This window comes from Aplidium turbinatum, chromosome 3 (assembly GCF_918807975.1).
Source record: "Aplidium turbinatum chromosome 3, kaAplTurb1.1, whole genome shotgun sequence".
Classification (NCBI taxonomy): domain Eukaryota; kingdom Metazoa; phylum Chordata; class Ascidiacea; order Aplousobranchia; family Polyclinidae; genus Aplidium; species Aplidium turbinatum.
The window spans coordinates 7604013-7620731 of NC_137474.1; the positions used below are offsets into that span (position 1 = coordinate 7604013).

Sequence of the window (16719 nt, forward strand, 5' to 3'; positions counted from 1 at the left end):
TGAATTTGGTGCATTCTGAGAGTATTTTCAACAAAAATGTGGGTATGAATATTCCTGTAAAATGGTGCTGTCCGGTGGCATAGCAAAAGGATAAGATCATGTTTTCTTGGGCATTTTTCGGAAATAAAGCTAAGTCTCTATCTTTTCTTGTTGCTAATTCCAGGCTAAGATATTTGAATGTTTGGTAATGGCAAAACTCGCTCTTTGCAGTTTCGTTTAAAGTTAGGCAAACTTTGTTTTAGAGACATAAAGAGACCCCCCCCCCCCCTTGGCTACGCCACTGGTTATGAGCAAAAACTTTAACTGGCTCGAAGAAGCTAGTGCCGAGGATTTTGATATATATGATTACATTCCGCCTATACACCCGTGAGCTAGTCTATTGCAGTCGCGGATGTTTGGATGCAAACCGTCTCACAAACAAGTCTAAATCGATAGATTTCGATACAGAATGTTCAAAGGCCATAGCCTAAGCACCAAGTTTGCCTGTCTTGGTTGTAACATGCTCCGTCTAGTGGGAGCGTCAACCCTTGTTAACACTGAGAATCCACACTCACAAACGGCAGTGCTAGATCCAAATGTAGCAATATCTGCTGCAAGGTTGAACACTTTACACATCCCTGACTTTACAGATTAGAAAACTAGAAACAAAATTTATTTACACTGATTGAAGAGAAAAAATAAACACTGCTTAAAAGATTACGGTTTATATTTTGTTTTGTATGCCTTGTCTTCAAAAACCACTTGCTTTACCACTGCACAGTTTGCGATTTATCTCTGCACAAATTTGGTTTATCACTGCACAAATTGGTTATCACTGACCCTTAGAATATGGTACCGAGAATAGCGACAGCTGATATCAAATAGCCTAATTTGTACCGGTTTGTAGGCCTGCTGGAAAACCATTCCCTCTTTGTTAGGTTATCATTCTTTCTCAAAACATTTTTATTTTGCACAGTTTCTGACAATTTTTCTACCAACCTAACACGTGTTGGCCTTGGTTGAATTGAACATGTTGAGGTTGCCAAAGGAGGGGGTGGGGGGGGGGGGGAAGGCGAAATTGTTTAATCATCTTAGCTGTTAACTAAACAAAACAATTGTAGTTAATTGGGCCTAGGTTGGAGCTCTGCAACGGGAAAGATGGGCAAAATCATTACAATTGTAGCTGTTGCTCGAGAATGTTGGAATTTTGCTAGGGGGGGCGAAATTTTTTTCAGGGGGGGCGAGGCCCCCCCTGGCCCCCGGCTGGCTACGGGCCTGGCTTCAACTTCCAGCCGGTTTTGCTGTTCAGTTTTCAATACACACATGGCGCTAAATCCAATCTTACAAAGCCGAGTTGTTGCAAATGGAATCTGTTTTTGAATCCCTAATTGTGAAACTGTGGGATACACTTTGTAGGCTACATGGAAGCCCAAAAGTGGATGTTTGCAGAATCTTCGGGGTAGCCTATTTGTCTTTGAAGGACGCAAAAGAAATACGGTTTGCTACTTCTGTCGTTATGTCCATAAACTGTTCTGCAACATGGATGGAAAGTTGAGGCAGATCTTTTCCAACAAATGGATCAATTATCCAATCATTTTAGTTATTAAGTGTTAGAGATTCTCCATAGTAGTGCACAAACTTTTTGGCAAACTGTTCCAGGTGTCTAATTATCGTTTGCTTAATATCAACTTCTTTGCCACAGATATATTGCGTTAGCTGAGGAAATATATCGTAGCCTACTCATTTCTGGTGACATAACTTTTCCAGAATATGAGTTTTTTGTGGTAAGCAGAAACTTTTGCGGCGCGATCAATCACCGTAAAACCGTTGCCTTGCATATATAAATTTAGAGAATTCAGAGAATCAAATATATCGGCAAGGTAAGCAACTTTTGCGTTGAAATCTTCTTGCAAAACTTGTCGGCTAATCTCACACAGTTCTGTTGCCTCCAGTGACGTGCGGTGAGGTTCCTAGATGGTGAGGCACTACTTTTTTCAAGTCACTTTTACAATAAATTTTTTTAACAACAAAAACGGTGTCATAACTTACTAATCAAAAAAATTAGCAGCATGCTTTCACATTTATTAAAAATAAAATCCATGCGCCTATCCTTTTGGACTAAAACATCTGTGACTTTGTTGTAGAGACCCTTCTTTACTCCAAACATTATCACTAGATATTGAAAATAAGAGACGGGAAAGCAGAAAAGGCAAATTTTAAAGCATAGCCACACAGCCACTTCTTTTTTGAGTACCAATCTCTTTGAAAGTTGCAAGTTATTTTTTTTTTGTTCAGTCGTCTGATGCAAACCTTATAAATTTGGAACAGGTCTTCCTTTATTTATGACTTCAACTTTGGATTGAAAGTTTAGTTTTTAAAAATCTCTCAGATTTGATACTAAATCTTCCTCCATTTTATTTACATTTTATAAGAAACGATCCTTTACGCTGCAAGAAGTTACATACCACGTAGGCTCGCGGGCACTCCAGCTTGACGAAAAAGGTTTCATAGCTGTGACGTCACATTTGAGGCGCGCCTCAAATCGTAGCTAAATCGTTCATGATGATTTCTGACGACTTTGCGAAAGAAAAAGGCACGCATAGTGCAGTGTATGGAAGTTTTCTGATCTGAAGTGAGGCAAAGCTGGCGTTGCCTCTCCTTGCGTATTTCAACGATTTTGATCACATGAACGCTCGATAGGAATATCGCCACAGAAACAGAAACAAATTAAAACACAGTTTGGGTGTAGAAACGTAAAATTTGGGGGAAAGGGGGCACGACTACAGCAATTTACACAAACTAAAGCACCTAAAAACGTGCAATATTTACTACTTTTTAACAAAAAATATTTATTCTGTGATAACCATTTCTTTGATATAACTTTTGCTTTGCCAGATGTTGGCAGGTGAGGCACTGCCTCACCTGCCTCCCCTGACTGCACGTCCCTGGTTGCCTCAAGAAAATAGCAATCTTCTCTCGCAAATTACAAACTCGGTTCAGGACACGACCTCGTGACAACTATCGCACTTCTGTGTGCAACAGCAATGCTTGATAATAATCAGAATCCACAAAGACGAAAACAAATGCCGATTTAGTGGACTTGTTTTGATGAAGTTTACACACTTCACATCATTCAACACTTCGTGCAGCTCTTGGGACAGCTTTTTTGCAGCAAAGGTCTCTCTGTGGAGAAAGCAATAAGTCCATACAGCACTTGGGGCTTTGTCTTTGATGCGTTTTACCACACCAGACTATGCGTGGTCCAACGTGTGGAAAACTTTATCATAGTTTATCCGACATAGCGTTCGTGACATATAGTGCACGTTACAATATATAGATCCTGTAACTTTGTCAAGTTAATTTATGTTTGAGACTGAAATTTTTGTTGGGTTTACATTTAATAATAATAATAACAATAATAAAAGCGAAAATTGTTAAAACTTCTTGCACTACGATCATGCTACAAAGCTTTCCGATGTCTCGACATGAAACGCTTCATGACTTGTGTTTATATTTTCCAGTTTTGTGATCGATCTCTTCACGTTATAAATTTTTTTTATTGTTATTTTTTTTCGCCCAAGATACAATATGCCCGAAAAACAAGCGATCCAACTTTGGGTCGCGACCCATGAGTTGGGAACCACTGCTTTAGAGTACAAATATTTATGCTGTACTGTACAAAATTTATGCTGTAGGCCCACATATAAAAAAAAATTTTGAATTGTGGTTTATGGTTTGCGCGCTGAGTTGAAGACAATGGCCCCAAAATGTTTAGAGAAATGGAGTTAGGATCGTCACAGACTTCGTGGTTGGAGTGGAACAGAAGTCCATTAAACCTGACTCCGTACACCTCTGGCTGCTATTGCAAGACTAACAGAAAACTATTACTAGTCTCTATTCCATTGATTGTACCGGTGTTGTTAACACTTAAAATATTTTTTTCTCAGACCGAAAATCTTTTCCGAAGCTTTACCATAGAGTAGTAGCCCATTGGGTAGCTTACTGGCATTGACTTTGAATCCCCAAATTCGTCCGACCCGGCAGTTCAGTAGTTAAGTACACGACTCAAAATCACGCGGCGCTGGCTCGGCTCACGGGGTGTACGTTTGAGCAACGTATTTCAGGACTGCTCTCCATCTAGCGGCATTTAGTGGCTGGAATAATTCCTCGGCAACAACAATCAGAAAACCACTGCTAATTTCCGTAACCAGCCCTGCTTCAAAAGCCTCTATAAGTAAGGCTAGTAAGCTATGCAAAACTATCAGGAATAACGTATCAAAAGCTTTGTCAGTCGGAAAATAAACGTTCGAAATCAACCATAATCGAGGTTTTTAAACTATTCTGCTTTTTTACACTCGTGCAAAGTTGACTTGTTTTCGCGGTAGCTGCAGCCTGCAGGCAAGCAAAAAACTTTCTAAATGCTGCCAATTGTATATATATAAACGTTGGAAGGGAATATTAAAAAAAACTCGCAGTGGGGGTTGTTCAATCTTTGAACTAAAAAATAGCCAGCTCGGGACTTTACTAATTAGTAATTATCTGCCAAATTTTAAACTAATTAGCAATTATCTTGTTTCGGTGTCCAGCACGTTATAACGTTAGCGTTTGGTCGCTTCTACCCTTTTCTCGACCTTTGCCATGATTGGCATTCGGTACTGTTTTTCGTTGTGATGGTTTAACATAACTGAAACAGTATGCTGCCTTAGTCTTGAATCAGGAAAGACAAGCTTAAACTGAAAAATGGATTTATTAAACACAACCACCATGTTTTGGGAGCTTCATTTATGCTTCGTTAGAACAAGGGAGGCAAATTACACTAGTTTTGCATCTTCTGCTACAAAAACAACGTAATTTTGGAACTAGTACTCGATGTAGTTGCGACGCCAGTAAATACATTTCAAAACTTTTGAAACAAACCGTTAAATTCCTTAAAGGTATCCATTTAAAAACTGACGTATAATGGCGAGAAAAGACAATTTTCACGAGTCAGGCAAGTGCCGGATCAACATAATTTCGAAGATAAATACTCATTTCCAACGAAAAAGACACAATTCAAAATGGCAACACTGCCACTTGACGCAATAATTGTTTGAAACATTTGAGGGCATGGAATGAAATTCATGCGACTGTTAGCACATTAATTGATGTATTCCATTTCATAAAGTTGTGAGGGGCTTTATAATTCATCATGAGATTCCTGAAATGCAAAGTAGAAGTTTTAGAATATATTTATCTTAAAAATAATTATGTAACAAATATCCAGCTTGGTATGCGGCCGTGTCAGCTAAAAGTCATTACACCAACTCACCAAGTGACAATAGTTAACCTGTTATTTTTTCATGTTTATAAGCGTTCTTGTATATTTCAAAACAAAACTTCGTTCCTGAACTTTTCATCTAATTCTCCTATAATTGAAGTGATGATCCACTGGGATGTGCGGCATGACAAAACATTTTATATAAACTAAACAATATCACACCAAATCAGAAGAATCAATTTATTAGCTCTAGTACATTCTGGAATTATTACTTTAGTTTTCATGCAGAACGCCTATGGTGAAAAATAAACTTCACAAATCAAGTTTGAGCAGGTGAATGTTTTCATCCTGGTAAGATTAATGATTCTTTCAGCTCTCTAGCAGTGGCCTCACTTTTTTTGCGTCGGATGAGCGTCAACATGTACTCACGTTCTCTACTAAACAAGTTCTTTGATAGCACTTCACTTTTTCAACGTTACTCCTGAGCTTTTTCTCAAAGCGTTGCACCATTAAAACGTTGTCGTTATTTCTTGCGAGCCTTTCTTTTACTATGTAAACATCCCTCTACAAGTTTCCTTTGTCTAATATGTTGAGCAGCTGATTGACATCTGCCTTCTTTGATATTTCCTCTTTAGGATGCTTATCTCTCACCTCTGTTTCGTCAGATTCCTCGGTCTCAGTTGCCTCTGCTGGTTCTTCCTCATTTTCTCCTTCATCGTCGTCATCATCTTCATTATCGTCGTCGTCGTCTTCATCGTCAGCATCGACTTCTTCCTCCTCTTCTTCCTCTGGTTCGTCAGATGGCTCCTCTTCAATCTGAAACGCGAAAGACACAAAATGTAGATCAGTTGTTTCCTCCATAAGATACGCTGAAAACTGGGAAGCTTAGGGATCCCACGTTGTTGGAGCAGATTTTTAACCGGACAAAGAAAAGCAATCTTGAAATCAGAACTTTAAATACTCTTTTGGGTTTCCTATGATAAAGGTCCGACTGCAGGAAGATGCGACAGACAAAACGAGATCAAGAATAGGAATGAAACAATCGTTGCAAAGAAAGAATCGGCCATCATCACTAGTAGGGACAAAACCGAATGTGGATGATGATGATAGTGAAACTAAACTATGATTTGAAACAATTTGTAAGCAGAGTACAACACAAGTACTGCCAGATGTACAAAAGACGTAAATTTTATGGCGAAACTAGCCTATCTGCACGATTCAACCTCTTGTTTCCCGTCTTAAAGTATAGCTCCTTACCGGAACATTGGGGTCAATGTTAAGGTTGGTGTAAAGCATGTCAAGGATTCTCTTCGAGAAATCAACTGAGTCCTTGAGAGTATAGCCGGATCGGAGCACAGCGGTGTCGAACATGACTGTAGCTATTTGAGTGGCCTGAGGATCTTCTTCGTCAGCCTGTGGAAGATAAGGAATTGGTTGAGTGCACATTGAAAGGAAGCTAACTGCTTTCAGACAACGGTTTAGGTGTATCAAGAGATAGTTATTGATCATTTTCTCAGTGAGGATTTTTCTTATAAAGGTGTATAATGCTTATACTATTATTAGTCTGAACTGGCTATTTTAGTATATGTAGAAGTTGTACCTCAATCTTCTCCAAAAGATTTTTAATCAAAGGATGTCTTGGGTTAATTTCCAACGTCTTCTTTTGGTTGGCATAGTAACTGTAAAATTGTGGTAATTAAATAATGAGCAAACAAAACGGCATGAGATAGTGATACGCCCTGGGCGGTGTTGCAATTTTGAACCATTATGACGGATGAACATGCTACAATTTCGGTTATTTAAAGAGAAAATCAAGGATAGGCGTCGTGTAACAATTACAAAAGCAAGATGTAACTACCGCGTGACTGTTAAGGAGCACTAATTCTTGCTACACTCGACTGCCGAGAAATACCGTGCGACTATTGATGATTTTTACACTTAACTACACGCGGTACTATCACCAAAAGGCGTTGAGGTGACCACTGTTGAGGTGAAATGAAGTCTTCAACGTATTCTCTATCCTACATCTTACAAGTTGCCATCCCACGAGGTTATGAACTGTCTACGCTACGTCATATATTGCTAGGCAATGCATGACGGCATTTGATTGCGCTAAATGACGTCACGGTGACGTCACTACTGGACTCACGACTGCTTCTGATTCTGATATCGTTGAGCATTTTGCAATCTCTCCATGTTTGCCGACCTTTAAAAGCACAAAAACTTACTTAGATGAAGAGTCTTTTTGAGTTTGGTAAGCCTGTGCTTTCATTATACGCTCCATGTTTCCAGACCTACGCAACAAAAGATGTTAGGAAAACAGAAACAAGGCTAATTGAACATTGGGTTGAAGCAAATATTGCGGAAGTAACACCGCGCTGCAATATTAATTTGTTTTATAGTTTAATTACAATTATTTAAATGTGATTTTAATCGAATTGCACAAAGAGATCATACCATCCATATTGGCTGGCCACCAAAGCACAAGGAGAATCGGTAAGACGCTCTGTGATCACAGCCTTTTCAATCTGTTAAAAAAACAAAATTATAGTTCAAGTGAAAGCGTCACTGCAGAAGGGAGACGATTAGTGTGTCAATAAAATAAATATTGCGTCGTCGATTACCGAACGGAACACACCTTTTCCTTGAGGGCATTTTCTTTCAACCATTTAGCCAGGGGTTCGAATTCCTTTTCCAAAGCTTCTTTCCTTTCTTTGGCTTTGTCGCCGTCGTCAAGTCCAAGCCCTTCCTTGGCGACATTTTGGAATCGCTTTCCGTCGAACTCTGGGAGAGCTTGGATCGTGTACTCGTCAACAGCCTCGGTCAGATACAGGATCTCGTAGCCTTTCTTCAACAGTCGCTCAACGAATGGAGAGTTTTCGACCTTGAAGAGGCAAGATACTTGTTGAGACTTTAAATTCAACATGGCAAACAGTCAATCTGAATGAAGACTTTACTGTCACAAGATTAAGCAATGTCTGAAGATAACATATTTCGAATTTTAGTGGCGGTTAAGAAAATGAAGTATTTTAATATCAACCACTGCATACAGCAATCAAGCATCTAAAATGTAGCAAAGCCCATGGACCTGATAATATCCCACCAAAACACTGCAGCCTTAAAGGGTCTGCTACTGAAACGATATTGTGGAATAAAATACAAAATTCTCTAAATAAACAGAAGGCGTCGTTGGATTGTCAAAAAATCGCCGAATAGGGAACTCGTCGAAAAAGACTGCCGCCGAATAGGACTGGCCGAAACGGACCATTCCGGCCTTAAATGTCTCTGGTAGCGTAATGACTTCTACTCGATTTGTCTCAACCGCAACAATATGCTTGCAAAGGCAGAATAATAATTATTTCCACATCAAACTAAGCGACCCACCTCTGTCCTTCCATGTCCGGCACAGAAATAAATCTTCTCTTGCTTTTCCTTCATGCGTTCCACGTAGGACTCCAGGCTGGTCAAGTCGGTTGGATGGTTGGATGAGTAGAATCGTAGGAGCTTGGCAAGTCTGGTTCTGTTGCTATGGTCTTCAATCACACCGAGTTTTACACTGAAAAGTGAAATTTACTGGTGAAATCTAGTGAAGTAGTGATAGATTTATTTTATTAACTTATACGATAAAGCAGAGGTTCTCAGGGATTCACAAAAACATTTCCAGGGGTACTTGACGTGGAGCATGGCTTACGCGTGTGCCATCCTGGATTGTGAAAATTATTTACAACAGGGATACTGGGATAACCTTCACACTAAAATTTAGTATATACAGCTAAAATTATTAATACTGTTACGAAGTGTTGGTTTGTTTGTGACCTGCTATATAAAGTCATTGAACTTTCAGATCATGAGTTAGCATCATCATTTCTAACGAATTATTCAACATATCGTTAGTTTATTTGATGTCTTTGGAGGCTGAGCTGTTTCTTATCATTTAGAAGTAGTTAACGGGAAAAAGGTTGAGAACCCTTGCGCTAAAGACCGAAACTTAGGCTTCTGTAAATCTTACTTGGTGCCGAATTCCTTCCAGAACTTCTCTATGAAAACTTCAGGATCAATTTTTTTGATCATGTCCAAAGCCTTTCTCACCAATTTCTTCTTGATTACCTTGAGGAGTTTATGTTGCTGCAAAGTCTCACGGGAGACATTAAGGGGAAGGTCGTCGCTGTCCACCTGATTGCATACAGCAGGGTTGTAAGAAAATTTAGACATTAAACTTCTGAATTTCCATAGCATCGGTTGGATCATGGATGTGCAACACAATGAAACCAAGAATTAACACAAGTTTACATAAATTACTTGACTGTATTTCATGATCTTATGATATTTGATGATCATCATCAAATATCAGTACCTGTCACGAAGTGTGTGAAAACTACACTCGTCTTTAACTACCACAAGTGAAATACAACACTACACATTGCTATGGAAGCGAACGATGCTATCTTTATTAGTAGTGTGTGAGATAAATTTGACTCTTTTTAAAATAACCTCTATTCGTGAAGACAAGATACTTACCACACCACGGACAAACTGCAAGTACTTGGGCATCATGTCCTTGAAGTCATCGGTGATGAAGACACGACGTACGTACATCTGTTTCGGTAACACTACAGTTAAGTCTACAGTTGAGTATAACCAAGCCAAACATGCCAATTCAACAAGCGCCTCACCATGAAAAAGTTATGTACGTTAATTTAACGTCGCAAGACGATAAAATAACGTGAGTTTTACAATAATGATTACTATGCGCTTCTTGGTGAATTGTATGCATGTTGGCATCTCTACAAAATGAAACCTTCGACAGGTTTTGAACTCACCACCCCGTGAACAAATCGTAAATACGAAGGCATCATGTCCCTCATGTCGTCGGTTATAAATACTCTCCGTACGTAAAGCTGACAACAAAAATGGGCTTAGAAACAAAACTGGATTAGATTAATTCTGTAAGTTACTGTGATGTTGCAGGAAGTACACTGGTTAACGATATTGCGTTATACACAAGAATTACAATGAGCAGTGAAATCACAACATATAAAGTTATAAACACTGTTACACAGCTAACAAAGTCGGCCAACTTTATATTACATCTGCAGACATTGCATCCATATGAAAAAGACCAATTTTGTTAATTCGAACGGTAATACTGAAATTAGCCAAACAATTTAAAAATTCATGCAAATTACTCATGCAAGCGAAAGTAAAGCAAAACGACAACCACAATTGACATCACATAAATATTTAACACTAACTTTGAAAATAAACAGATGGATTTAATATCAAGTGTTAGTAACACTAACAGAAGCAAAGAAATTTGTTAACACAGTGTGAAGAAAAGAACTACAGCACCACTGGAGTATGGTACGGCTATACTAAATCAACTTTGCACCAGTTTTATAGGATCATAAAACCGCTGTCTGCCCTGCCATTAACTGCGGGTACCTTTAAGTGATCAACCTTCTTGCCGCTCGAGTCATGCATAGTTTTTGGTGGAGTTTCAGGCACGTACAGCAATCCTTTAAATGAAACCTCTCCCTCGGCGGCAAAATGTATATGGCCCAAGGAACTGTTGGAATCCTTGTCAATAAGCATGCAAATTAACCAAGCTCAAAGAAAAGTGTGGGGGCAATGTAAGTTGTTTGTCACAATTAGGTTGACAGCGTTAAACATGAATGAAGGTGATGGGGAGAAACAGTTAGCAATGGATTCCTTGGAATATAGGACATGCACTTGGATTCTTCCGTAATGAATGAAAAACGATTTTTAATTGATGGCATCTTTTTGTTCATACCATTAAACTTCCACTCTGTAAGTGTTAAGCATCATGCACAAGCAAAAGAAAAACGGGTTCATATAAAAAAGGCCTTTTCACACAAAGGGTCATGCAGCATGCTAACAGTGCAGGCAGTGCCAACTCGACCTTAATAAAATCAGTTTGCTTTTGTCCGTAATCTTGGAACATTCCGCTTGGGGATGAGCCAGGAATAAACAGAATTGATTTGAATGAAACCTCACCTTCGGCTACAAAGTGAGTTTTAGCTATTGGCTCAGAATGCTCCTGTAAGTGATGGTGGTTACAATGCTTGATGTTTCATAAAATTTATGTTTATTAAATAACTTTGCCCTATTTCGCAACTCTATTGCAATGCATAAAAACTGAGAATTTCGCAAAATTTTCTACAATCAAACGTAAGCTGTGTACACTTTACAGGTACCAGTAGAACATTTTAATCTTTTTATCATCCAACTCCTGAAACAATGTAGAATTAAATGCGAAGCTTATAACACATATCTCTTGAGTACCGAAGTGAAACTTCCTGAATCAAATCAGCTTTTAGTTTGTGCTACATAATAGACAAGTCCCTACTACACTTTACTGTAATGCAGAGTGCAGACACAACGTAGTTAAAAAAAAACTGTAAGTTGAAAGTTACATCTACCTTGGAAATTGATTTGTAAAAGTTGTTGTATTCTTCGTCGGTGATTTCTTTGGCCGGACGCTGCCAGATTGGTTTCATTTCGTTGATCAATTCCCAATCCCAGACGGTCTTCTCAACTGTTTTTGTCTTCGGTTTCTCTTCTTCTGTTTCCTCTTCAACCTGACAAGAGACCAGTTAAACATACAATGTGAAATCTTGCGAGGTCATGACTTGGTGTTCAGCTGACGCCAATTGCATCAAACGAAAACTGTACCTCGGCTTCTTCGGAATCCTCACTGTCTTCGTCTTCAGCTGCCTTCTCCTTTGGTTTATCCTCCTCTGCCTCATCTTCTTCGATTGGCACCTCTTCCTTGACGGTTTTCTCAGTCCACAAATAGATCGGGAAGTTGATGAATTGGGAATACTTTTCGATCTGAAACAAACGTAATGCGATCAAATTCTGCAAACAAATATACATAACCTATAATTTTTATACAATATTTTCTGGTGCTTTTCTTTTGACTGCATGCTAAGTTACCACAAGATACGTTTCTTATCAGAGACTTTTAAATATCAAAAGGGCTAGAACTGATTGACGAAAGGTCCGAAATACAGATAGTTATCATTAACTTCTTGTGATAGCCTAGCTTGCTGTCACAAGAACGCAAAAATATTTTACAATTAAATGCCCGGTGATTAGTCCCAATTTTTATTTACCATTTTTTTGGCTAAATTTTAGCTTAATGTGTAAAAGCAGGAAATTGCTTACCAATCCTTTGACAGTTGAATGTTCCAAGAAATCAGATGCTTCCTCCTTCATGTAAAGAGACACAGTTGTTCCTCTGCCGAGAGTATCTCCTCTGGGATCAGCAACAACAGAGAAGGATTCAGAATCAGATTCCCAAATGTACTGAGAATCATCATTGTTCTTTGACGTCACGACGACCTTATCGGCAACTGAAACAATGTCGCTAAACTTAACTAGCGTGTTACAATGAAATAAAACGACTATTTAACCACAAACCGAGATTTTAAATCAGGCTTGCAAGCTAAGTTAAAAAAAGACTTTAAAACTTTGGGACCACAAAAAAATTTTAGATGGAATTTAAAATTTGTGAACTTGCTAATTTTGATACAATCTATTTCTATCTTTTCAGATAATAAATGACAAGACCACAAGATTGAGCATTGTAACAATAGATTTTACATATTTGCAAATAGTTCTAACAGTTAAACGTTGTCAGCTTAACTTAAGCCCTCATCACGAATCTAACAATATTTATAAAAATGCAATAAACTTCAACTTTTTGAAGGTAACTAGCTAACTGACTATAAGCATCAAGAAATATACAGCGATTAAAATATGTAAAATAAATTGTTATAATGCTCAACTTTGCTGTGTTGTTGTGTCTTGCCTGTCTTTGGTATATCTTGACTTACCCAAGAAAGACGAATAGAATCCTACACCGAATTGACCAATCAGGTCAGAGACTGATTCCTCCGATGATGCAGAGGACATCTTTTCAAAAAAGTCGCTTGTACCAGACTTGGCTATTGTTCCAAGGTTTTTCACAAGGTCAGCCTTGGTCATCCCGATACCAGTGTCAGTGACATGTACAACATTGTTCTCCTTGTCAACCTAAAAAAAGATTAGGCATTAAATAAACTGGAAAATATAGCATAAAAGCGGGCCATCATTGTTACAGTTGCTTCAGCACTGTATTCCTTATTTTTACCATGCTTCAAAATCTGGAATGAGCAAGATGTGCGTTTTAAAAATTTATAATTGAGTACGAGTTTCCTAGACAAATCAAATACTACCAAACTTTCTAAATTTTATTGGTGTCATTACAATACCATTCACCATGCTATATGCAACATACCTTAACTTTGATAGACAGTTCACTAGTGGCAGCAAGTGCAGCTTCATCGGTGAGTGAAAGGATGCGAATCTTATCCAATGCATCAGAAGCATTGGAAATCAATTCTCTTAAGAAAATCTGAAAAAAAAACTCACAATTATAACGAAGTAAAAGTTGCACAAATTATTGCTTGGCAAGAAAGGGAAATGCAAGTACTTCTTGGAACCAGAAAAGTTCATTTCTATCTAAAGACAACCCTTACAAGATTATGAAAACTTGGTTGCCCGGCATTAGATGAAAGTGTTTTCCAATACAGTGCCGTATGTTTAAGCATTTTCTTAAACTTACGTTAACACAATATCATTACAAATCCAATTAAATACTGTCATACTAACCTCTTTGTTTCTGTACAGTGAATTAATAATCAATTTCATCATTCGGTTAACTTCAGCTTGGAAAATATGTTTTTCTGACTGTTCTCTGAGCTGTTTTACTTCACTAGGACTTAAACCATCAATGTGGATCGCCTCTTCTTCTCTGGTGACAAAAAGAAAACAAGTAAAAAATCATGCTACAGAACAATGCTTCCAAGAACATTCAACAGCTGAAAAATTGATCTTACCTCTGCACTACTTCATCATCAGTTCTTGAGCCATCAGCTGCTTTACCAATGTCTTCTTCAACTTTGGGGTTTTCATCTGTGTCTGCTTCATCTTCAGCAGATCTGACTTGAGGGGCAGCTAAAGATAAGTGTAACAATTTAATTTGAGTACATAAAAGTCCATAATAAACCAGATTTATGCATATGCTGGATTGCTGGGTGATGACTTGTAGCACCTCACGCCTGATCTACTTTTTATCTAATAAGCTTGAAAAGGTATTATACAAATTAGAAAAGTGTGACAATTATCAATATATGATAAATTTTTGTGTTAAACTGTTTTAAGTGTTATTTTAATCAGTAAACTGTAGCCTATTATAGCTGCTCAATAAAGTAAAGATTTTTCCAAATATTCCAAAAACAATTAAACATGTGGCAGTGTGGGTTGAATTGATAGCCTACATTGCTTTAGTCAAGTCAACTCAGTGAGTTCAGCAAATGTGAGCAATTTTTTTACTTCTCCAGAAGTCAAGGTGTTACAGGAATGAATTGATTGCCGAGCTTCATTTTCAAAGAGCATCTCCACTTAACAAAGTATTTTCAATCACTGATTTTATAAAAAATTGTTGTTACAAAACCTTGTATATTTACTGCAACAATGACTTACATAACCCAGATTAATTGTCACACTGTCACAGGCTATCTTAACTTTTTGGTAGTAGATACAGCAAACAGCAATAAAATACTTACACAATATTAAACAACTCGCTACTAAAGCGAATATCCAAAAGTGTCGATTCATTGTGTTTGTTCAAGTTGTGTGTGTGATGTTTTAAATAAGTTGACTAAAAATAAATTCAATTTCACAAATGGCTTCTATCCTGAAAAAGAAATACATACAGCTGTAAAACATCTGAATTTTTTTTTATTAAAGCTACGGTACTGTAAGCCGGTGATTTTTTGAGTGGTCGAAAGATGGCTTTAATTTGAAAACTTTCATATTTTAAATTTAGTTTAGACTTAATTTCCTGAAAAAAATGTTTCAACTGTGCAAGCAAGGTCGATTCATTCTTTTTGTCTTATTCATAGTTAAGCTCGGTGGTTGAAGGTTTAAATTGGAGAGGAAAGCAAGAACGCTAATCATGTCCACCTTCAAACACATCTTTAAATGTTTTGCCAAAACACAGCTGCATGCTCCCCATACCTAGATGTCAAGCCAGGATGGTTTTTTAAGCAGCGTTAAGCACTCTTCACTCTTGACCATATATCTGACATCTGATTGTGTTTAATCAATCAACCAACTTTATTAATATTTATAAAAAAATAAACTTCACATTGAGAAGTTAGCTATGCTCTAAGTTTTATCACAGCAACAATAACGATCATTGTGGGAATGGTGTAGGAATGAAAATTTAATACAGCCCTCAAGTTTTTTTTTTAGCTTCTCATGTACTTGACATCACAAACAAACCAAACACCTAAGAAACTATCTTAAACTTCTTCTACTCAGAATTAAACTGCCACTTTCATCTTGTGAACTGGTTACTATGCTTAATTCAACGTGTCTTTCTCTGTCAAGTCAGGCATATCCGCTTGGAACCTGGAATCAGTGGAGCGTACTGAAAAAGACGTCACGGTATTGGTGCAATCAGGTTCCACCACGATAAATGCGTCACCACCAAGCAGGAGTTGGCTGAGTTTGATTGGTTAATATTTTGTCAGAAACAATCAGCTGTTCTGTTGTGCAGGATGACCGGCAATTTGATTAGTGTTGCCAGATAAACAATAAAAAGAAAATTTTTGTTTCATTTATTGTGGAAGTAGTGCGGTTGCGGTATAAGCAGAGATGGGCGTGATCTTGACGATCAAGATCAAGATCGTCAAGATCAAGAAAAAAATCAAGAAAACGATCAAGAAAAAAAATCTTCAAGACCACTTTTTAATTTGGTGATCTTGATCTAAGATCATTTTTTTTGTGTCATCTTGAAGAACAATGAGATCAAGACTACAATGAGTTTGTCGCTTCTACCTATTTCTAGACCTTTGCTATGTTTGGCATAGCCTATATTGTTTATTTCGTTGTGATGGTCGGAAATAAAAACAAATTGAAACTGAAGATCACTTTAAAATTGAAGTTTCCTTACGAGATAGAGACATATTTTTATAAACTCGCACTGTACAAAGTAGTTAGTGGCAACTAAGGTTGTGGAGTGTGAATTCGAGCAAAAAGCATACAACTCCGACTCCTCAGTTTATAACGGAAAAACCTAGAACATCACACAACTCAGGCGAAAGAGAAATTGAAAAAAGAAAACTAATCGGGAAAAAATGATGGTTTGCGAAAATGAGAGAACTTGTATAGGGACTGGTATATAAGTCCCTCCCTACCCCCCTTGGTAACTCATGACAAAGACAGGACTCAATGGACATGGCTCTTTCGCCTTAGTTGTGTGATGTTCTAGGCGTTACCGTTTATAACCGGCCAACTCTGGATTCAGTGTTGCCAGGGTTTTCTCATTTTTGTTTAAATTTATTTCATTTCAGTTTAGTTTTGATTTATGAATCTTCATCCTCGGACTGAACAAAACCTTGATAAGTTAT

At 37.8% G+C, this 16719-nt stretch overlaps 1 protein-coding gene across 1 annotated transcript; it reads right to left on the reverse strand.

Moving 5' to 3' along the window:
- Positions 1 to 4707: 4707 nt before the first annotated feature.
- On the reverse strand, positions 4708 to 15001 carry LOC145765899 (endoplasmin-like). Its single transcript, XM_082577566.1, has 19 exons — positions 14869 to 15001; positions 14140 to 14257; positions 13913 to 14054; positions 13539 to 13655; positions 13096 to 13294; positions 12425 to 12612; positions 11930 to 12088; positions 11677 to 11835; positions 11157 to 11294; positions 9755 to 9832; positions 9246 to 9409; positions 8621 to 8792; positions 7875 to 8120; positions 7694 to 7764; positions 7465 to 7530; positions 6837 to 6915; positions 6494 to 6649; positions 5888 to 6052; positions 4708 to 5176 (listed from the first exon to the last, which is right to left on the reverse strand). Exons 1-19 carry the CDS (start codon positions 14918 to 14920, stop codon positions 5156 to 5158), a joined length of 2490 nt encoding a protein of 829 aa, XP_082433692.1. The 5' UTR covers positions 14921 to 15001; the 3' UTR covers positions 4708 to 5155.
- Positions 15002 to 16719: the final 1718 nt, after the last annotated feature.